We start from the raw sequence: 22702 nt of genomic DNA, 5'->3' as shown, positions 1-22702 counted from the left end.
TCGAAAGAACCGAACCTCAGAAGAAAACATAATTTTATCTCAACAAAAACAACAGCTCACAAGCCTTCGGTGTTTTGGGAAAGCTCAGTGCAAATCTTTCAAACAATAGTATTCTGGATGCACCGAAACCACAGACATTGTATGATTTGTATCCTTATGTTTCTTTTTCGTCAAAACATAAATAACGATGGAAGAGAGACGGTTTATCATAAAAATCATTACATCACCTTGACATCAAAACTTCAGCTTTCAAAAACGACCAATCTTCAACGTCATCAAAATCAGCAGAAAATTCGTCTATCAACTTTGTAATTCCGCTTGATTCTTCCTTAGTAATAATCGTTTCTGTATCCATAGGTTCGGCATCGTCGTCATCATCTCGGTTGAGATTGACTGTCGTCGGCACTGCTTCCACGGGCGTGGGAATATTCTGAACACTATCTTTTTCATGAATCATACTTTTGATAACTTCTCCAACCAGAAACGACACTGACGGCATAAGATAAGCCGGCGCGGAAATCACCTGTTACAGGTACGAGTAATAACTTCGGTACTGTACTACTCATTACTAGTGGGCACTAGTTTGCCTACTACAGAAGGGCATTAATAAAAAAATAAGAAAATGAACACCAACCTGTTGCACAAAGTTTAGTTGCGTTTTGTTTCCGCCCTGTAATTGCAGGTTATCCGAAACATCGGGTGATATCATCTTCTGTACTGCTAAATTTTTCATCACTTCTTCGTAGAAACTCTTCGCATCCTCTTTTTCAGCTGTCGGTTTTACTGGCTCATCTCCAAGCCCGACTGACCAGAGTTCACCTCTGTTGGTCAGCACAACAATTCGGAATTCAATGTCCCAGCTCCCTGATGACAGATCCGCATTTTCTGACCGTGGGACACATAAACATGAAATAATTTCACTCTCCCTTTCTTCTAATACAGTAAACGATGGGGGGCTATTTGTTCCGATGTCGGTAGCCAGAGATGCCCATTCGTCCACGTCCATGATAGCCACTAGGCGCAGAAGAATTGCGATTCAAAAAATTGTGCAACCAGCACAAGAATGCTATACTGCTTACCAGATTTATTTCCACCAATAACCAGCCAGCGACTGTAAAAATCCAGGCAAATCACCGTAAAATTCCACGGAAACCTTTTTATTGCTGTTGAATAAATTGGATTATATAAGGGAAGCCATGACAAAATAAAGCATTCTAACCTTGGCCTGCGCGTATATTCCAAAGTACTAGTTCGCTTTTGGTGACCGCATACAGCAAGCACTGATTGTTCTTTCCATTCACAAACCGAAGTCCTCTAAATAAACAATACGTCAATAGCGGGCTGAGAAATCTGAACATGTTAGGACATGACAGGTCACCGTACCCGGGAACTACCGGATGTGTCAGCCCTTCCAACAGAACATTTCGCCTCCTCAAAACCGGCCCAACTTCAAACAAAACCACCACCGTTCCAAATGCCACAGCCAAAACACCATCTTTGGATCCCGAAAAAGAAACCGCAACACAGGGATGAGTGGATTCTTCAACAAAAACCGGCAAATCACAAAATCGCCCTTGTCCGGTGCATATCCAGTGTGGCTTCGGTGCTAGACAAGGAACCCAAAAATTTTTAAAAAAAGGCTGTTAAACCAATATTATTCAAGAGCATATAAAACTGAAGATCTTCACCTTTTAACAAAATCCACAATTTGAAACCGTCAGGGACTAAAGTGACGACGATGGGTGATTCTGCTGACTGGCAAGCAATAATACTGCGGATCTCTTGTCCATCGTGTGGGTCCAGAACCAAGCTCTCGACACTATACTTGCTGTACCACAAATTCGACTTTAACAAATGATACACAAAATTATTATTCATTTCAGCTTCTCACTTATTACGCTCAGCACCGTAAGTCCAAAATCTGAGATGCAAGGTACATCCAATGTGCTTCGTAGTTATCGAATCAGCTGTTATCATCCAACCGGGTGATCCTTTCACAGACGGTAGAAAAGCGACCGCATCTATTTTGGAATTGACACTATCCCAGCCTTCCACTGCACTCCATATGACGTTCTGCCCAGTGACATCAACCTAATAAGTAAATATCATAGAGAAATGAGGACATAACTACAGCAAGGCCAAGCAATATCCGCTTACTCTATCGATAAGATTCCGGTCTGTAAGACCGTAAAAAGCTAGTTGGCCCGGTTGTCCCGGAAGAACCAGCGCTGCGTTGTTTGGATCATATCGCACAAAATGAATACTTTCGCTGTTTGTCGAAGAAGAAAACGAGGAACACAAATCATCAATTCGTGCAAGGATATTTCGCTGCGCTCCCACCAGAGTTATTGCTAAAAAATGTATCGGTTAGTAATTGAAGTGATCACTGTTTTCTGGATAAATTTACTGTTATTGCGATGGTGAACAGCGACAGTACTGCCACCACTCGTGGGTACAAATGAAAGTCCTTCAATGGGCGCAGCCATTCTGGGCAGGAAATCTTTATGGGCAGTGTCGGCCATAGACCATTGCACCAGGGTACTTTCGGATCCACCACTCCATAGAAAAGAACCCTGGCTGGAGAATACCACGTCGCCGACACTTGAAGAATGCCAGTGAAGAATGCATCGTGTAACGCTGGACGGATTTTCCAAGCCATACCTGTGAGAGAATATATCCAACAAACGAACACATAGAAAAGATTCCAAAATACCATAATATAATGCGTCCTCTACGATCGCCGGTGGCCACGCATTGTTGTGTGGGATGAGATGTCAAGCAAGTAAACTGGATTTTTCCTGGCGAAAGATGTCTAAAAACGTCAAACAAATCAGCTCAACAGAAATCTGCAAATGTACAAAACCTTCCTCACCTTCTGAAAGTGGACTGGTTGAAAAAATACATTTTCAATTCGCTCTCCGATATGGCAGCAACGAATTCTCCCTGTTCATTAAAAACAAATAAAATACGCCCCCGCACATAAGTACTCCTACAAGCCCATGTACCGATGTATGAAACGCCACTTTATCCAAATCCGGAGTTAGCTGATGGATGAGACCGTTCTTGGGCCGCACTTTACCAATTTTATCAGAAGCGCTTTGATGCACTTTAACCGTCATATCCATGGTTAACGAACATAACGAAAAGGGAATCACGCAATGATCTGTGGCACCATTAGATTTTGCATTCGTGTCTGTAAAAGCCATACACAAGAGTTATTCTTCGTAGCAGCACCAGCACAAACGCTGCAATCTGTTCAATTCCACACTAACCAGATTCATCAGATTTCTGGGAATTTTCGCCTCCACGATCAACTGACCGCACTAAACCAAAAACCGAGCAGCTGTTTAACCGAAGGTCGGCAGGCTGCTGAGGATGTTGAAAATGAATCCCAGCTAAGCGCTGTGCACAGTCTCCTGCACTGTCAGCCGCGGGTTTCGCTTTGGACGGCAGAACCAATTTCCAGCGTGCGCAACAGCGCGACTCTACTGCCGTCGATGCACAATCGTAACTAACCAACAAAATCCAACCGTCTTCCGAAACGGCACAGATTAACCGGTTAGGATCGTGTGGCCACAATACCAGCGAGCACCAGCTCGAATACGGCTTCGTGGCTCCAGGCTCTTGGTTCAGATCAATGCAGTGCGACAACTTTCCGTCGGAGGTGCGAAACACTTGAATGATTGCATGATCCACCAAGGCTAACACTTTCCTGAAAGGATGGGGATGTTGTATGCATGGGGACATATAGCTCTCACACAACAAGCAGGCACTTTACCTGCCATCCGGAGACAATAAGCAACGCCGGCACATTTTCCTCGATCCACCGATCCTGTTAACAGCCACTTTGTCATTCCCCTTGGCGAGTTTTCCATCATTTTTGAGATCCATAGGTTCGCTTCCTGAGTCTGTAGAGTCATTCTTTCTGTTTGGAGGCATAGTTCCGATGAGTGGCACTGTGGCAGTGGCACAAAGTAAGTACAGTAAGGACTGCAATTTGATAGCTTCCTAGCAGTCTGAGCAGAAACTTCGCAGTCTACTTTTCAAGAAAGACTTCCAGGGATAGGAAGCATGTGATAGCACTACAGACTAAAGTATGTAAGCTTAAAAAACACTCATTTCTGGAGCTAACTCAAAGTAAAAGGAGACGGTCACTACGGTAGAAAACACTTTAATCACCGGTCGCGCCATAATTTTGGAAATTCAAAAAAATTAACCTTCAAAATTTATCTACATCTGTTTCTGTTGCAGTACCGTACTGCACGACTTCCGGTAACACCGTAACATAGGGCTACCGCACAAGCTGAAGCGTTGACCCTCTCCACACTGCGCCATGCTCTTTTTCTCGAGCAGGAGTTTTGATGTCCTCGTGGCTTGCTCGCAAGACAGTACACGTTTGTGGCATTTATGGACAACAAGGTTACAAGCAGAAACCTTACCCATAAGCAAAAAATTAGGCGAAAACGGAAAAACTTACAAACGAGGTCTGATGTTTTAAGCTCTTAAAACGCCGTGGGTGGGCTGTTGACACCGGTTGTCATGTACTACTTGAGTCGCGTGCAGTCGCAACCATGAAGTTTTCCCGATATGTAGAAAACTGCATTTTTCGCATTAATTTTTTCCAGTTTTCAGTTTTTTTATTGTTAATCAGTCAGTTCTTCGCTGAACAGGACGGCCCTTGGTTTGACAGCGAAGTATTAGTAATTGCTCATAAAAGGATTTTATAGTTTTAAGGTTTTCAACCCTATTATTATCTGTTATTATTGCATTTCTTTCTTCTGATATTAGTGATATGTGCTACTCTTGGCATGGGAACGGTGGAACCAGACCCATCCACTCTTTATTTTTCTTTGATAATCAGTTTGCCCCTTCAGTTTTAAGCAGTATTTGGCTATCGATTTACTGAACTTATGCGGATCCGGATATGGCATAAAAGGATGTCTGGAGTTTTGTAAACTGGTTGAACAACTTGTACAACACCATGTTGTTACGCCACAGTTTACAGCGTACACGACAGGAGGTGTAAAACTGTAAATCAGTAAATGCAGCAAATGAGTCTGCAAATCGTTTAACATGATGGAACGAGGGCAAGGTGAGAAATCACAGTAGAAAATTAGAAATCGATCCGATCGTACCTTTTTAACTGCTAAAAAAAGCTTACTGAATGCATTCGAGTTATTTTTGCAGTGTAGACACTGAAATTTGCATTTATTTCCAAAACATCGATAATTTGCTCTCAAACGAATTGTTCTTGTTGGAAGTTATGCAGCCTGAGCTAACGACCAGCCTGCATTTTGATTAATTCCCTCCTTGTACAACTGCTATCAACAAGCAGCAAGTCTGATGTTTCTGATTTGTCATGAAAGGCGATTTTTGGCTTGTGTGTGTTTATAAAATTGCTTAATGCATAGCACGCAACTTCCACATCTTCTTATGGTTAGCGTGTGAAACTTTGTTGAATGTTTCGTATGTTTGTGTTTTTTGTTTTTATTTTGTAGGAAATGTTGGAGGGTTGTCATATCCTAAGTTTGTGGATCACAGTCATATGGAATCATAACCTCTTAAGTCTTATGGTTGGGACATAGTGCAGTAATTCAAGCATGATTCCACTTGCGTCCGCCTCGTCGCTCCGGAATGAACAGGATGGACTGAGCTGGTTATATTCCACCATTGCACCGCCTGGGCCCTTCCACCCAGCCTTTCGAGGCCGTCCTCATGCACACTCATCGACGCGAGCCAAGGACTATGCTGCGTTGCAGAGTTTTGCAGCGTTTTTCATTTTCTTTTGGTATTGATTTGTTGACCAGTACCAAATACTTCGCGACTAAAATGTTGTTTCCCTTTAGGTTGGTGGTCATTGTGTTACATAGGTGGTGTTGCCGTCACTTCCACTGGTACGAGCAGCAGGTCCGCACCGGAGCCATTCAGGTCTCTTTTGGCCGCTTGTATTTGACATTCCAGCATTTGAACAGGCCGCTGCAACGTCTGGGCGCATGGAGTCGTATTGTGCGTCTGTGGCGAGTGTGGTTTGTTTGTGGCGCTTTGTTATCTTCCATCCTGATCTTGCCGGCCGTACTTTTTCTATTGTATTTATTTCTTTCCCATTCCTTTCGTATTTGGCACAATTATCACCAAGCTCACGCTATGCATTATGCACCAACTCCTGTTAGTCCTGTGCTAACACCAGGATCATCAACTATAAGCAACTCTGCTTTTTACACGGTAAGATTAGATTATTAGATGATTATTTGCCCTGCCGTTGCCATCTTATGTTGACCGCTGATTCTCTACAGACTACTGCTGCTAGTATATCAGCTGGCGGTCCCAGCCTGATGCCCATTATTCCCGGTATTAATTTGCCGTTATCCCATATTGTGCCGTTTTTCTGTTCCGTCCTACTGAGCACTGTTGTTCACGAAATGGGTCACGGCATTTCATCCGCATCCGAACTGACCGAAGTGGGAGGTATGGGAGTGGCTGTCTTGGGTATTTTTCCCGCAGCATTCGTTGTAGTAAAAAATCTGGATTCACAAGCTTTATCTCGTCAGCTAAGAATTATGGCCGCCGGAGTTTGGCATAATCTCGTTTTGGCGACAATTGCTGGAACATTTTTATGGAGCATGCCGATTCTGACCGGTTTGATGTACACTTCCGGGCGCGGCGTAACCGTCACAGCGGTGCTAGATTCCCATGCTGCTTTGGCGAATCACAGTATTCCATTCCATGTGGGTATGGAAATCTACAGCATCAATCAGTGTAGTGCAAACAATAGCCGCGCCCTGGAACGTTGTGCCGTTGCTTACAACAAAGGTGGTTTCTGCTTAAGCGCTGAAGCAATTAAGAGTGCGCGCGGAGATTTCATTCCGCCTGTGAAATACAAGCAGACACCCAGCGAATCTTTCCATACGGAAAATTCTACAGTGCTAGAGTGTTGCCGGAATACTTCGTCATCTCTGTGCTTTTATATGCAAACCAAGATTGCGGATTACTCCAACCAAACGCGAAGCATATCCCCGGAGTGTCTTCAGGTTAGTATGCTAGTTACTGTTGTTCCATTTCTTTAATATGATTGTGGACGATTTATCATACAGGTAGAAAAAGTGCGATACAAACAGCGGTGCAACGTATCTCTGGAGTGTCGGATGTGGCCAGCGGAAGAATGTTATGTGCCATATTTGCTACCCAGTGAGCGAGTTCTGCTTTTCAACACTTCCGCAGGTCCGGTACTATTTGTGGGCGATGCTGCTGGTTTGCTACGCGCACTGAGGGTATCTAATTATTCCCAAGCTGAATCCCTTCTACCGCTGTGGCTGCCGGGAATTGTGGAAATTTGGCTGAAATACATTGTGTCCGTATCCTTAGCATTGGCGATTTTGAATGTCGTCCCCTGTGTCGGGCTGGATGGACAACATATCTTCTCTATTTGGCTCGACGTGCTCTTTGCCAAGCAGTATCTCCCAGCAGCATGGACACCACACAGGGTTAGAATTGGGCAGATGATCACTGCTCTGTGCACCTTTCTTTTATGCGCGGATGTCTTTCTGGGATTTGTGTTGTCGTGAGCTGAGTGATCTCGCATATCAATTTGTAATGTCGTATGGAATTGCGGAGAGCTGCTTGCCAGCAAAATTGTTATTATTGAAACCGGAAATTCTAGTCAAATGGTTATTCCAGGACGCATCTATTGATGCTGACGCTTCTGCCAGTGTGGGACGCATTGAATGAAGACTGGCATGCGATTTGGGCGGTCTGTTAGGAGCAAATGAGTGATGGTGGGGTCGTTGGTCGGCCCATGGTGGGTCGGTCTGTTGCAGCCGACCTAGCAATGGTGCCTTAATGTGATTAATATAATTTACAACAAGTGTTATGTGAAGCGATATACTGCGCTCTTTTACATTGGTTTTTCGTTTTGTTAAACCGTCATTTTTCTTGTAACTTTTCGGATTGTAATCTCATGACCGACTGACGAACCGGTAGATAATAAGTAACTGCTTTTTAATTCTATATTTGTGTTAAATTATAGTTTAGTTGGACTTGCTGTCGCGGAGAACAACAGTACTCGTAGTAGTCATTCACGATATCGGATAAGATAATTACTACTGTGTTTACCGTTAAAGTTATCTTAACATCTTCCATCCTGATTACAAGCAACGTACGCCAATAGCATTGCCAATAGTATGCGGCACGTTCAGTGATTATTACTTAATCTAGCTCTGATACTGCACGTAGGCTCTAGCTTTGGGTGGCGAATGTTCGGTATTTGGTACCGGTCGGGAGACCTAGAAAATAGTCAAAACAGTTGCCGAACGCCTCGCGTCGCCGACTTTGGAACTGACCGGTGCGATTATGCGATTGCTGCAATCAGACTTGAGTTCATGCACACTTGCCTTTAATTTTTGGCTGTAATGCTGCAAAATGTGCTGCTGCTGAAACTCAACACTTGCTGGCATCTCATATTGCCGCTCGTGATGTTGCAGCCTATGTACCGCACAATTATTACTTACACTTTGTGACTATTACAGCCCACCTTGTACCGAAGAATATCATTTTATTACATCTTCCTCTTGTGGGCCTTCAAGCATTAAATTCGAAAAATGTCTCTTTTATCAGATAGCATACTTAACGAAAAAATCGGCATCATCGGAAGTGGTTTAATAGGGCGTAACTGGGCGATGATTTTTGCATCGGCTGGATACCGTGTCTCACTGTATGATGTGGACAGTCACGCTGTTGGAAAAGCCTTGAAAGCTATCGAAGAGCAGCTCGACACTCTCCAGCAACGCGGACTTTTGCGTGGGGAGTTGTCTGTCGGCCAACAATATGCACTGATTACGGAAGCGCATTCCTTGGAAGACTGCGTATTAAACGCAACCTACATTCAGGAGTGTGTACCCGAAGTTTTGGAGTTAAAACAACAGGTTTTCCGGTAAGTACATGTCTTGGTGAAACGATAATGTTATTGTACTTGATTGTACGGGTTGCTCAGACTTCAGCAGTACGTACAACCAACCAGAAATATCTTGCCGCTATGTTATATTATGTAACAAACACTATATATAGATCTATATATACATGCCTTTTAAATTTTATCTATATAATACAGTAAAAAAATTTTTACGCACATGCGCCAGAATCATTCCTTGTACTCATTGCGTTTGTAGATCACAGCTGACTTTTGGTGCTTTTTCCGCTTTTTAGCGAAATTGATGATGTAGTCGATGATGACGACATTGTTCTGGCGAGTTCATCCAGTTGTATTCCACCCTCAAAATTTTCCGAAAACTTAAAGCACCGCTCACAAGTTCTGGTGGCACATCCGATAAACCCACCGTATTTTGTACCGCTGGTGGAAATAGTGCCGGCGCCGTGGACAGCCGAGCACATTACAGCAAAAACGCGCAAAATACAGGAAGTCATTGGACAGGCGCCAGTCACACTGCGGAATGAAATCGCCGGATTCGCGCTAAATCGCATACAGTACGCTATCATTAACGAGTGCTGGAGCATGGTGCAGGATGGGCTACTGAGTGTGGAGGATATTGACAAGCTCATGAAAGACGGACTCGGACCGCGCTACGCTTTATGGGTGTTTTCGAAACGATTCACCTGAATGCGGAGGGTGTCGGTAATTACTGCGACCGCTACGGGGAAACGATTTTCAACGTGTCACAAACGCTGGGCAAAACACCCCGACTATCTTCCCAGACCGACGTGGGAAAGCTTATTTGCCAGGAAATGGAGAAAACTATTCCTTTAGGCCGTTTGCACGAGCGGCGTCGTCTGCGAGATGAAAAGCTAGCCGAGTTAGCAAAGTTAAAGAAGTTGTTTTGAATGTGTGTTCAATAAGCTCTGGAGATGCATACAGGCACACATGCGCTTTGTAAGTCTGTTATTGTTAGCTGATATGAAAAATAGGACTTTGCAGTTGCATAGTTCGAAAGATGGAAGGATTTTTAGACGGCTTGACCCTTGTTTTAATTTAAGAAGGTTTTTATTCGGGGATTGTTTGCTTTAGTGCACGATTGTGCTTGCAGTGACCTCGGTGATTTCTAACATCGCTCGCTACATGTCACTTACTTGTTAAGAAAATAGTACCGGGTTGTCCGCAGGTCTACCAGTATAATTACAATTCAGTCGTGGTCAAACGAACTGTATTAATTACTGCACAATACATATTAATCTACATACACATACAGACATACGGTCACATAACTGTTCCACAGTGTAGAGCTGGGCGGTTGTATAAAATCAAACATCCGGAGAAATTCCATGTGCCGCAGTACATGTAATTTCTCCGGATTGCTTGATGTTTGAGTTCCACCATCTTGGTGACGTACATCATTTGGAGACTGGGAGTAGATCGTGGAATTCAAAAAAGCAAGTGAAGCCGGCCGGACGACCTTTTGGAAAGGCAGCCAGACCATAATCAAAGCGGAAGCGAAGAAAAAAGGTCGACAAAATAACTTTCGATTGGAACCTTAACAAATTGTGATTGTTTTTTGTTAATCGCAATTTTTTCGACATCTTCGATACTTGTACTATTGGTGCTTTGAAGCATGCTTGAAACAGTGCTTGTGTAATAATATGGAAAATAAAATTCACTGCATATGTTGTATCGGTAAGCAGTTTTATTTCAATTTCACTCAAATTTAGAGTTAAAAAAGTACTCAATCTTTATCGGTTAAAAAAGTACTCAATCTTTATCGGCAGCTCTATCACGGCAACATGGAAACAAGCGGGGACAGTAGCAGCGGGCGCGGATGAAGTGCCGAAAAGTATCGGAACCTCACACAAAGAGTCGAGACTACATATTCCGTGCAGTAGACGTCGAAACACTCGGAGGTCCTTCCGGACCGGATGTCTCCCGCTTGGTCAAGGAGATACGACATGAAACAGGCGTAATACAGGCGACCGAGTGTCAGCAGCGGATCAGCATCAATGTTCAACGCGGGAAGGCGGCCTCTGTCATGGGGACAGCACCAGCTCCGGGTAATTTGGATTTTGGACTATGTAACCGGTAAATCCTCTGAGGAAATAGAACATTTCGCCCGTTAGGTTGATTAGTTAATTCCGCGATCGGCTGTACATATAATCAGTTAAAAACTACTAACTTTTATTGGACAGTGTCTTTTAAATTTTAACCACCACCATCGCCAGAAGCTTTTGGGCGGCCTCCACTGACGTCATCGCGGAATGGCTTTGAATGAGTTACGAAGTACGTACGAAGTGGACCACCAACTCGAAAAATTCGATCCAAGCCTTTTGAAAGTTTTTGTTTTGAATATTTTCGAATTTGCGATGCTAAAAATCGACAGTTGATGACTTGATAGTAATACGCTATAAAAAGTTAGTTAATATGATTATTTTAACAGAAAATTTTGGTTTCTTCAACTTTCTTAATTGATTGATCCTAAGCCAGAAACGGCTGCACAGTGCACACCCTCAAAAGGATGTGCATCTAGTCAGTTATCGCTTTTATCCCGCGTCTTCCTTTTTTTGTGAATAACAATCGTTAAAATATACGGTTATTTTATCACTTCCACGTTATGAATTTATGACTGATGTGAGACACCCACCACAAGGTATAACTCCAAGAGCTGAAACCACGACCCCGGGTCTTATCAGTCTGCAACTCTGCACCCTTCTCTAGGAAGAGAAAAGAGTTGTTGCCCTTGTAGTATTTGAATGGCTCTTTCGAGCAATCTGGAATTTTTTCGTAAGTATGCATTTTTGTGGGATTGCCGATTTTTAGGATATGCTCTGTCGTGAGAACTTAAAGCAGTTATATTGTTATTATGAACTACTTCGGTAAATCGACAGTTGACTACTGAATAACCGGGGTTTTTCTGTTATTACAGTTGATTCGTTTGGACAGAATTATCCTGAAGTACGCATTAACAGCCGTTCATTTCTCACCGTACCTCTTTTTCATGATTTCCGTGTGTTTTAGGAACAACATGGAACTTTGGACTGTATCAGCATTGCGCTGACATGTGCTTTCAATCGACAGGGAACGTTGTTGGCCGTGGGCTGCAACGATGGGCGCATCTGTATCTGGGACTTCACTACGCGATGCATCGCGAAGATTATTACGGGACACGTGCATCCCGTATGTTCCTTGAGCTGGAGTCGTAATGGGCAGCGTATAGCCAGCTGCAGCACGGACAGCAAGGTGTGCATTTGGGATACGTTGAGTGGCGAACCAGTTTGGCAGTACAACTTCTCCACACCTATCATGAAAGTCCAGTGCCACCCGCGAAACATGTGAGTTTGCATTAGGTAGCACTTGTTATTAGCAAGTACTTCGGTGTGGAAAGTGGAAGTAAATAATTTGAGTATTCTGCTATGTGCTTGTTCCGTTCTTTGTAGTAATTGAATTTGAGAGAGATGAGAAAGTTGGCGTGATTCTGTGCATTACTCGTACTGGAAATCTCATTAAAACTTGGTTGTTATTAATTTTTTAGGGTTATGTAATTATTTAGTTTATTTTTACTTGGACCATAAGAATTTGGTATTGTTAATAAGGCATTTGACGTTTTCGAATTGGCATTTTTAATTTTCCTAATTACAGTTGTTCAGTACTTCCTTACCACAAGGCGCGCGGTTACCTGAGTCAACTCACTGAGCTTGCTAACTTGAGTAATTTTCGCCTATACAACGTGCACGCATCTGGCATTCTCTTTTCTTGCAAATTAGGTTTCGTTCTTGAGAATCTTTTAATGTTGTGTAGGTTATCCCGGAGAAATTCTTGTGTTCAAAATAGACTAGAAAATTACCTGACTGTGAGTTGGCAAGTACTTGAAAACTACTTTGGAGATCGAAAAACTATATTACGAGGTTGTTATTTCTTCAGCGCTTAAAGGATACTGAATTCCATGCATTACGTTCACGGACTAATTCAGAATATCTGAAAAACTATTACTGACATGTTGTGGCTTTCTTCGTGTGGTTTCGGGTGGTCTTTATTTCGCACTCAGCAGTAGCTGTTTAATTATACCTTAATAAAGTAATATACGTAATATTATTTTAATGTGCCCCCAGTTGAATTTTTTAACTCTTCGTTCCAGGGACGAATACGTCGTCGTTCCCTTCAAACAGCTGGCTTTGGTAGTCAAGCTGGGACGGCCTGGCTTCACCCGTTTACCGACCGAAGACGGTGCCGACGATTACCACACATACGCGACGTACAGCAGGCGGGGCGATTACATCATTACCGGCAATCCCAAAGGTCACGTAATGGTACTGGATTCTGTGACCATGCAAGTCCGTGCCTCTTTTCGGATTATGACTGCCGCGGCTACTGCTACAGCTATTCGAACTATTGAAGTTTCTCGACGTCTAGAGTACGTTTCTTGCGGTGCTGTCTCGACTGCAGGGTGATTTAAGAACTTGTTTTTATTTCAGAAATATGGTTGTAAACACCGCTGATCGGATTATCCGTGTATACAGACTGTCGGACATTATTTGTGCTGGCCAGGGTGGTGACCCAGAACCTTACCAAAGGTTGCAAGATTTGATTAATAAAAATGCATGGAAAAAGGCCTTTTTCTCAGGTGATGGAGAATATGTTTGTGCTGGGTCAGTGCGGTATGCACTGCATATCTGGGAGAATTATACGGGCACATTGGTAAAAATTCTTCACGGAACAAAAGGTGAAACGCTTATGGATGCAGCATGGCATCCCGTGCGACCAATCATAGTTTCCGTGTCGGGAGGAATTGTCTCCATTTGGTCACAAACTCACATTGAAAACTGGAGCGCATTTACACCAGATTTCCGTGAGTTGGACGAGAACGTTGAGTATGAGGAGCGAGAAAGTGAGTTCGATTTGGAAGATGAAGATCGCAGCGTTAAAGAAGAGGAAGAAATTAGGGATGAAAACGATTACGTGGACGTTGTCACCGTGGAAAAGAATACGGCATATTGCAGCAGCGATGAGGAGGAAGAAGATCCCGGGGCAGTGCTGTATATTCCTATTACTCCTGAAATAGAAGACCCGGAAGACGTTGCTTGGATGATGGAGATGTATCCGGAATACATACCGCCTATGATGCCTGCACCCCCGGCAAGCCCACCGAAAGCGGCGGAACCTAAACGACCCAGGAGTCGCAAGGATTCACAGACCGGTTATCCACCAAAACGACCTAAGATGGATTCACCTGCCAGCGCAGACAGTGGACGGTCTCGATCGGATTCACAATCGTAGACTGACCATTTTCCATGATCAACAGCGTAGCAGTAATCCCAATTGATTGTAATGTCTGGTTCTGTTATGATTTTTCACATTTTGTATGAGTATGATTAAGTACAGTTTTTGGCATGCGAAAGTTTTTGAATCGTTCCGAAGTACTGCTGTGGAGCGGTGATGTTTGCTTTTCCTTTCTCAGGTCTTCTTTGCAGTTAAATGCATTTAATTAATTATTTATATCACAGTTGGATTTTGAATAATTACTTTTGATGTGTTTTTTTTCCAAATTGAGCCGGTAGGGTCTCCAAAGCATGAATGAAAACAAAAACTGAATGCGAAGATGACATGATATACATCGAATATACAAAAGTTGCGCGCGGTATTTTTATTTAGTATCCATAATGAAGATGCAACAGAAGTGATACAGTATAGAAAAAATATGTACAGCACTGTGCAACTAACATGAATAACTTCCATCCAAATTGTTATTTTTCAGAAAAAATTTAATAATGCAGTATTTCTTAGTTTTTGCGCAAACTGCTTGAAATAAATTTGCTTTGTCCAGAGCAGAATTCGGCGGTGACTTGTATCAATGATATCAGAAATGAAGACATCGAGAAAATTTCAGAAGTCAGTTACGCAATTACGTTAACTAAAGAGAATAAGAATTTCGATCATTGTAAATTTACAATAAACGTACGAGTACAGATTGTAGTAGAACTGCCTACAGAAGTAGTGTGATGACTAATAAGGAGTGACATTGCAAAGTTACCACAAAATTTGACTCCTGAATGATTTGTTATTGATTGTTGCAAATCGGTTATTAACGATAAGTATGTATTATGTACTATGCTTTTTAAAGTTTTACTATTGATTGCACAGTGCAGTCTGCACTGTATTCCAAATTGTACTCATTGCCAGAATTTTTGGAGCTGCAGAACTTACCTGGCGTAATTCTGTTGGGGAAGACAATAAAGTTACAGTAGCAGTAATTAACCTCATTTATATACCTAGTGCAATGTATATCTATATTCTTAACGTTATTAATAACTGTTAATTACGCACTCTTTACATAACAATTACGAGTCATATCTCAGCCACAGCAGCCGTGCTGGCCTATGCATAAATCCTAGCGGATTTCAGGCTATGCTGCCGCTATGGGCGCTGAGAAGCTTTTTGTTGTTGTTTAACTCGTTGCGGCCGGCCTGTCGCCTGAAGGGATGTTTCCCGATACAGAGGCTGATAGCCCATCATAGTCGTCATCTCCCAGTCAGCCTTCGGAAATCGATCGGTCGGTCCCGGACTATAAGCGAGCTCCAAAATAAGGATAAAATTGGCAAATACGCATACGTATATCTCATCCTGTGCAGCCTTGATTCCATTTAGCTCTTAGCAGTTCTTACTAGATGGATCACGAGATGGTGCTTCAGCCAGTCACGGACTTGCGACGCTGACGGAGATGGATCATGGATGTCGAAATCTGTTGATGTTTTTTATTATGCATGTGTGAACATGGGTTTGCTGAATTGCTCTTTGTGTGTGTAGTATACCAGCAGCAACCAGTCCCGCGGTTGCCCAGCTGCAAAATATGCCTTGTTCTCGTTCGCGCCGAAAAGAACAGACTTGCTGCTGCAGCTGTTGATTCAAAACTGGTTTGGCTAATTTATTACTTACGATTACTACTTACGGTTAACAGTCCCATTATTACTACGCAGTTTGACGGAGTGATTATTTTTGCTGGTTGCCGATCGTAAATAATGGTATGCTTATCAGAGATAAATTTTATGGTCATATCATCGTTTAAGTTTGTTGCAATTTCCAAGCGTACACGACAGCCCTTCCCTTGAGTGTTAATTTTATCGTATCATGCGAGCACATAAAATGTGTGCATGAAATTATTGTGTTGCAAGTGCTGGTTTAGTATGGACGCATCGATAATTCATCCCCGAAGCAGTTGTTTGCGTTACGTACATCATCTGTGAATAATTTGCATTCTCGTGATTATTCATGAAAACTTTATGAAGATGCATGCCAGCGGAAGGAGGTAGAATATGATCGCCCACATTTGTTGTAACCTGACGAGAAAATGACCGAGAAACCTACTCGTGATCGCACCGGAAGTGTTGCTCTGCGGGAACAACGGGAAGAACTGGAAGAAAACCTGCAACGCGAACTGAGCGGTAAGCTATCGTCGCATAGCCATTGACAGTGCTAGAGTTTAAATCACTTTGAAATGAGGCTGGCGCCTGCGTCTTCCCATCGAGTGCGGTGTGTCGCTTACGCCGCGCACTGACTGCAGCAACTGGCAATTGGTGGCGGAAAATACGTGGGATCTTAGGAACCTGGTTTAGGAAAACAGTATCCGCCAACAGTTGAATGGGCTTAAATTACAGAGCGCCTTAGCTGGGGCGGATTGTAGGCCTCGTAAAGAGTAAGCGAGCTGGATACTTATGGATCGATTTTCATGCACAATTTCCGCTCGGCGATTGTGTGACTGCAGTCAGATGGAATTGCGGCTCACAGGTTGCATTGGCAATATGTATTGTACACTCAGCACTATATATGTACGCGTGTGTGTACAGTGTGCATGCATTTTTTCCCTTTTTGACACCAGCACTGTTTCGCATCGGCAGGAGTAAGTAATTGTGCAAATTTGCTTCCATGTTGACATTCACGTTTTCTCCCCGAATCACTGGATATCATAATCACACGATAATGCTCCGAGGATATTTGCGTTACTGGAAATCCCATCTGCATGTTTTTGTGCACACTGCACACCGTATATGCCCGGCAGTGCATTGCCGGGTTTAGAAAATTAAAGGAAAAAGACGTTCGTCGATGCGCGGTAATGGCGGGAATTTCAATAAGCGGGATTGACGACAGTCGACAGCACAGTCGCATGATGTCGAGTAAATGTCACTTTTTTCTCCCGGTGCTTTTAGCATGCCCACTAACTGACGGTGATCTCTAAGTGCCGCCGGTAATATTGGATGAATGTTGATGTTGGTTAATCGGATTTTCTAGGTGTTAATGCCGTTCAGGACATTCAGACAAGCAACAGTGCCAGAAAAGAGAAACTGCGCGATGACAGCTCCGGCGAAGGTCCGCAAGGCGCCGAAGCCGGACATTATAAGTTGGCACGCACGGGAACGTACAAAGAACAGAAACGCCTGTATAAGGAAGAAAAGAAACGCGTTACCGATGAAGTGATGCAGATATTATCCGAGTCGACATTCCTTATAGATTCTGGCTGGCTAAAGGCGCGCACGACTATTAAGACGTGGACGAAAGTATGGTGTGAACTCAAACCAGGTGGATTGATTCTTTACAAAAATGAACGTCTTAATGAGGTGAGAAGAGTAAACCAAATCGCATCAGTTTTAAGCGGAGTGCTGTTTTCCGGTTGATGAAGACAATTTGTAATTGTCATGACAAAATGTTCTGGCATGACTTTTTTCGCTTTTACATACATATTCTTCATTTGCACAACAGATTAAATACAGCATAGCAGGTGATTCTTGTGGCTTTTTATAGGAAGTGCTTCACTGTTTATAGCGCTATGTGCAAGAAGTGTGTTACACGGTTTCTTGTTTTAATATTGAACATTTTTTATTCGGTTGATTTTAGATTTTTATACAAGAGTTTTCAGAGATTCTCAATATGTCGAATTCTTTGTAGACAACTGAAAGTATTTGGGTTGGAACCATTCTTCTTAATATCTGCCGAATCATTGAGCGACCCAGTAAAAAGGAAGGCTTTTGTTTCAAAATTTACCATCCCCTGGATCAAAATATTTGGACAAACAAAGGGCCGCATGGAGAGACTTTTGGGATGAAAGCTTTCGGTGTTCCACTGCCGGTTGATCATGTTATTTTTCGAGCGGCTAACGATTTAAAGGGTACGATACCTATCAAAATTATGCATTATAGTTAGGCATGTTTTTGTTTCTAAAATCTTTATAGTGCGAATTTAATAAGCGTTGTGACTTTTCTATTGTCTAATTGCAAGTATTTTGGCTTTGTTGCAAAAATCATTGCAGTACATGCAGTGCAGTACAGTGCTGAAATACGTGTCATTGTAGGGAGTTATAGCGAGAATGTTTTATGTTTTCATATTCTACACAGAATAGCAGTTTATGTTATTTTTCAGGAAGAGAATGGCTGTCTGAAATCGAGCTGGTTGTTAAACATTCGCCGGATTATTTCACACAGTCTCAAAGTGGTCAGGGCACGTTGAAAAGGGACGGTGTACGACGGACGGCGTCCACTGGGGTGGATCAGAGCCGTTTGTTACAGCGTATGCGTTCGGAATCCGATTCGGTTACGGCTGAAGAGGGCGCTACCCAGACTGAATCTCCCATTCCTATCTCTGGTGCATCGCACTGGAATGACACTGATTCTCAAGGTACGTGTTATTTGTGTTTTTCCTATGGGCACCTGTAATTAGTTGTAATTGCAGAGGAAGACGATGAGGAAGAGAATGTTAGCGGAAACGATAGCAGTAACCATAATGAACAGTTCGTCGAGGCTGAAGATTACTTGGCAGATGCTATTCAGGAGACATCGTACGTGCTTAACCATAAAGAAGAGCTGGGCCAGGTGAGCATAAGTGCTTTATCGTAATTAACGCACTGCAGTCATGCGCGCAACGGTTTGTTGTTTACGCACAACAATTATTTATGGAGATATTCGTACTACGCAAGCATGCAAAGTGTTTTAACGTATGAAAACTTGTTGTAGCACGGGAAAGGTTTGGAAGAAAAGCTTCCAGAAGAAGAGCGAAGGTAATGTTTCTTGTGTCTACGGTATGAATTGAATTTTAATGATTTCTTACGGTGTTATTGCAGTCTTTTCTGGCATCTTTTGTTACAAGTAAGTGCATCGCGACAGCTGTTCCATCATGAGACTTTATGTACAATTTGACATGTTTGTGTCAATGATATCTTTGTTTTAGGTACGCCCTGGTATGGACTTATCAAAGGTTGTTTTACCTACTTTTATACTGGATCCGCGATCTCTGCTTGATAAATTGTCGGATTATTATTACCATGCTGATCTTCTTTCCAAGTAAAGTTGAACACAGACGCTTTGTCGTTGTTTTCGTGTCTGACTCTGACTTGTTCCAGAGCTTCTCAGTATGACAGTCCTTTCGAAAGGATGAAAGGCATTGTCGTGTGGTATTTGTCTGGATTTTATAAAAAGCCAAAGGTGATAGCTGCATTTCGAGCTAATAGTGTCCATGCCCTTTAGCATTTTGTCTTGTTGACGTGGAATACAGGGTGTGAAAAAGCCATATAATCCTATCTTGGGAGAAGTATTTCGTTGCGCGTGGGAGCATCCTGAGAAGAAATCCCGTACCTTTTATGTGGCTGAACAAGTAAGTGTGCCTGCACGCGGTTGTCAGCCACGACAATTGGCAGATATGGATTTGGGTATGTTGTGTAATATGGAAGTGTGTACATTTGAAAGGTCTCTCACCATCCGCCTATATCGGCATTTTATGTTTCCAACCGACAGGAGGGATTTACAATAAGTGGTGCTATTTTAACCAAATCCAAATACAAAGGTAATAGTCTAAGAATTAGTTGTTTTTGCATGTGTCTCGTAAGCGATACACATAATCGGAAGAACCAAAGCTTTTAATGCATCTGTACCTTGTTATTTGGCGTATTATAGGAAATTCTATTCTGGCGATCCTTGACGGAAGCGCCAAATTGAAATTGTTGAGCCGCGGGGAAGAGTATATTATTACCATGCCGCATTTGATATGTAAAGGGATGCTGTTTGGCAAATTATCGATGGATCTCGGCGGAAAAGTGACCATAGCATGTGCCACGACCGGCTACTCAACGGAATTAAATTTTTCTGTCTGGCTGACACGCACGGTGAATCCGGTGGAGGGCCGAATTAAACTCGGCAACGAAGTGATGGCAACTCTGCAGGGTAGTTGGGATGGAGAGATGTTCGTAACGGATATGAAATTAAAAGTAAGAATACGCATAGAACATGAACACGAGGAGTTCAGAGCACAGCATGCCCATATCATTAATTTAATTTGTTTAACAGAGTACGGAGCTATGTTGGAAACCGATACCGGAAGCTAGACTAAATCGCCTAACTGTCACTTTTGATCGTCAAAGCGACTTTGAATCCGAAAAGTGAGTGTGGTGCTAGGAAGTAGGAATAGTTGTTGAAGAGCTACATTACTGAGCGAGAGTTTAAATGTTTCTGATATACCTACTTGGATTAGTGAATTTTTCGTTATTGCATTCCATATTTGTCATTGTCGACAGATTATGGTCCCGCGTAACGGCAGCCCTTGCCGTGAACAATCAACTAGAAGCTACGCACGAGAAAACTTTTTTAGAAGATAACCAACGAGAGCAAGCGAAGGAGCGCCTAGCCAAGAAAGAATCTTGGATTCCGCGTCTTTTTGCTCAAGATGAAAATGGAGAATGGTGCTACCGATATGCCGAGTAAGATACATGTTGGCGTTACTGCTATATGTGCGGATTTTAAATTCAAAAAATTTGTGATTTTTTAGCTTTCGACCATGGGATCCATTGTTAGATCTACATCAGTTTGAAAATGATTTTTGCATCCAGACCAAAACACGCCACCAAGGTCCACTCCCAGTTGGACCTCCAATGGAAATGAAACCGGCAGTGTTAGATGGGACCAGTGAGCCAATTCGGATTACGAAAGCTGCGGTGCGGCACGGGTCTAAAGCCAGAAGGAGAAATATTCCTAATGACTCGGATACATCCAGCGATGGAATTATGGAACGTAATGATTGTAGGTGACGTTATTTTCTTGCTGATTATCAGATGCCTTGTAAATATAGATAAGTGTTAAAAAAATAAATGAAAATTGTGAACTGCGACAACTGATGGTGAGTACTTTACATAAGTTGTCATCTGACCTGTACCGTTGTTTGTTGCTCTAATAAAAATTTCGAATAATTAGCATCATGATATGTTTTCATAAAGTTTGTGTCAATAAGTGCATTAACTGAAGTTCAGTTTATATCTTGTAGCGAGTAAATCGGCACTTATATCCGGTGCAACAGTTCCCCGTGCTTTCACTGCCGATAAACTAGTCGACAGCAACCTTTGGCCGGCGATACAGGCCCTACAAGTGCAGCAATCCCAGATTCTTTCGGAGCTGCAAGGTATGCGGCCGGTCATTCAGCGTACTGTTTCCCATTCCAGTTTGGAATGTCGACTTGATTCCCTCATTCAGAAATTTCAGTTCTTCCTGTGGAGCGCCGCTGTTTTTGGCATTGCATGCTGTATAGCTGTTGTGTGGCGTATTCTATGAATTTTGTCGGCGTTTTGTATTTAATTAGGTGGTGTATGATCTTAGCGGACAGAGCAATCCGGCATGTGGTGCTGCTGTACCGGCACTTAATGGCTGCTTTCAGCTACGGTTCTGTGTTATAATTGCGCCAAAAGTTGATTTTGAATTTTCACAGAGAATGTTCTTTTTTAATTATTTGTATCAAATACGATTTGCGAAATGATTTAGAAATTGTTCATTTCGAGCCTGTTTGTATGTTAGTTGTATCGAAAGAAAATATAAACGATGGAGAACAGTCCAGATTTTTGGATATTAAATTTGTTGTTTTGCCCTTGTGAAAATCTGTACTGTGTTTATCTAAAATTATTGAGTTTTTGAGTACATTGTGTGTATTTTCAAATCGGTTTGCTTACATATTACCTGAAAATTTTAACGATTGCGAAACAAATATTGTAGGCATGGAACAAAAAGTTGATTTAAATTTACCAAAATGGAGGCTGTCATTCAGTAGTAGACCAATCCGTCCTGGTTTGGTACGTGTGACCTTCTGCTGCACTTGCCAACAAAATACATTATTAAAGGGTATTTTTTTATACCTTCAGTCTTCACATAAAACGGTAGTACTGTACTTACTTTTGGACATGTACAAGCACTACCATGCAGGAAGCTATCGTCGTGCGTAGAAAACGTTTTTAATTTTGTCTCACAATTGTCAGGTTCCATGTAGAACTGAATAACTGCAGTAGAACCTGGGATGTCTGCTCTAATTTTGCATTTGCTCTGTTTCGGGAGTGATTATAATATTAGCCATAAGTAAAACAGGGAGCGCAATTCGCGTGAAATAAAATGCCTACCGAAGATTTCGACGTCGTTAATTTGGAGTGTTTTACGACTCTGTTGACGCTCATACAGAGAAGAGAATACCGGAATACTGGCAGACATTCGTAAATTAAGTAGGCTGCATGGATGTTCTTAAATACACTGCGTGGACAATCTCTCGATTGTATAGCGGCAGGTTCGGGATAAGAAAGAGGAATACTGGGATTTAAAATAATTTCGGATTTGTGTATATAAAAGGAATAATAATAGTAGGGGAAAGAATTTTGTGAGTGTATGAAGGACATGAGATGTTGTGGGTGTTCCTTTACTATAGTTGAGACCTTGAAAATTGCGCGTGTGGTCTGTAACTTTCCATAGGTTTACAAGCCGGTCCGGA

General features: G+C 42.5%; 5 protein-coding genes across 7 annotated transcripts; 4 read left to right on the top strand and 1 right to left on the bottom strand.

The window, feature by feature from the left end:
- Positions 1-25: 25 nt before the first annotated feature.
- Positions 26-4317, bottom strand: LOC129584193 (WD repeat-containing protein 75-like). The gene is made up of 14 exons (XM_055476317.1): positions 3779-4317; positions 3273-3712; positions 3006-3193; positions 2873-2943; positions 2714-2812; positions 2408-2661; positions 2158-2351; positions 1892-2091; positions 1689-1828; positions 1384-1606; positions 1220-1314; positions 1080-1163; positions 635-1014; positions 26-523 (listed from the first exon to the last, which is right to left on the bottom strand). The coding sequence occupies exons 1-14, from the start codon at positions 3937-3939 to the stop codon at positions 224-226; spliced, it is 2829 nt and encodes a 942-aa protein (XP_055332292.1). The 5' UTR covers positions 3940-4317; the 3' UTR covers positions 26-223.
- A 283-nt stretch (positions 4318-4600) lies between these two features.
- LOC129584809 (membrane-bound transcription factor site-2 protease-like) lies at positions 4601-8067 on the top strand. 2 transcript variants are annotated; one of them, XM_055477131.1, is made up of 5 exons: positions 4601-5092; positions 5499-5788; positions 5847-6222; positions 6294-7028; positions 7092-8067. In XM_055477131.1, the coding sequence occupies exons 2-5, from the start codon at positions 5601-5603 to the stop codon at positions 7560-7562; spliced, it is 1770 nt and encodes a 589-aa protein (XP_055333106.1). In that variant the 5' UTR covers positions 4601-5092; positions 5499-5600; the 3' UTR covers positions 7563-8067. The 2 variants fall into 2 exon arrangements, with proteins under 2 accessions (XP_055333106.1, XP_055333114.1); XM_055477139.1 differs by having other exon boundaries at positions 6294-7032; positions 7096-8067.
- A 141-nt stretch (positions 8068-8208) lies between these two features.
- On the top strand, positions 8209-10102 carry LOC129584817 (lambda-crystallin homolog). Its single transcript, XM_055477148.1, is given in 3 exon segments — positions 8209-8926; positions 9199-9578; positions 9581-10102. Coding segments are annotated over 3 exon segments (963 nt in total). The 5' UTR covers positions 8209-8594; the 3' UTR covers positions 9832-10102.
- A 1147-nt stretch (positions 10103-11249) lies between these two features.
- LOC129584431 (retinoblastoma-binding protein 5 homolog) lies at positions 11250-14515 on the top strand. The gene is made up of 5 exons (XM_055476591.1): positions 11250-11716; positions 11859-11887; positions 11951-12264; positions 13068-13343; positions 13405-14515. The coding sequence occupies exons 1-5, from the start codon at positions 11686-11688 to the stop codon at positions 14204-14206; spliced, it is 1452 nt and encodes a 483-aa protein (XP_055332566.1). The 5' UTR covers positions 11250-11685; the 3' UTR covers positions 14207-14515.
- A 526-nt stretch (positions 14516-15041) lies between these two features.
- On the top strand, positions 15042-21815 carry LOC129585132 (oxysterol-binding protein-related protein 8-like). 2 transcript variants are annotated; one of them, XM_055477720.1, is made up of 16 exons: positions 15042-16368; positions 17213-17538; positions 17867-18086; positions 18338-18592; positions 18647-18786; positions 18928-18971; positions 19035-19059; positions 19142-19254; positions 19314-19395; positions 19466-19564; positions 19657-19753; positions 19864-20174; positions 20254-20345; positions 20481-20663; positions 20732-20982; positions 21224-21815. In XM_055477720.1, the coding sequence occupies exons 1-16, from the start codon at positions 16275-16277 to the stop codon at positions 21505-21507; spliced, it is 2616 nt and encodes an 871-aa protein (XP_055333695.1). In that variant the 5' UTR covers positions 15042-16274; the 3' UTR covers positions 21508-21815. The 2 variants fall into 2 exon arrangements, with proteins under 2 accessions (XP_055333695.1, XP_055333685.1); XM_055477710.1 differs by lacking the exon at positions 15042-16368 and adding an exon at positions 16882-17097.
- Positions 21816-22702: the final 887 nt, after the last annotated feature.

This window comes from Paramacrobiotus metropolitanus, unplaced genomic scaffold (genome assembly GCF_019649055.1).
Source record: "Paramacrobiotus metropolitanus isolate TYO unplaced genomic scaffold, Prichtersi_v1.0 Parri_scaffold0000002, whole genome shotgun sequence".
NCBI lineage: Eukaryota > Metazoa > Tardigrada > Eutardigrada > Parachela > Macrobiotidae > Paramacrobiotus > Paramacrobiotus metropolitanus.
This window is presented reverse-complemented; position numbering and strand designations above follow the sequence as displayed.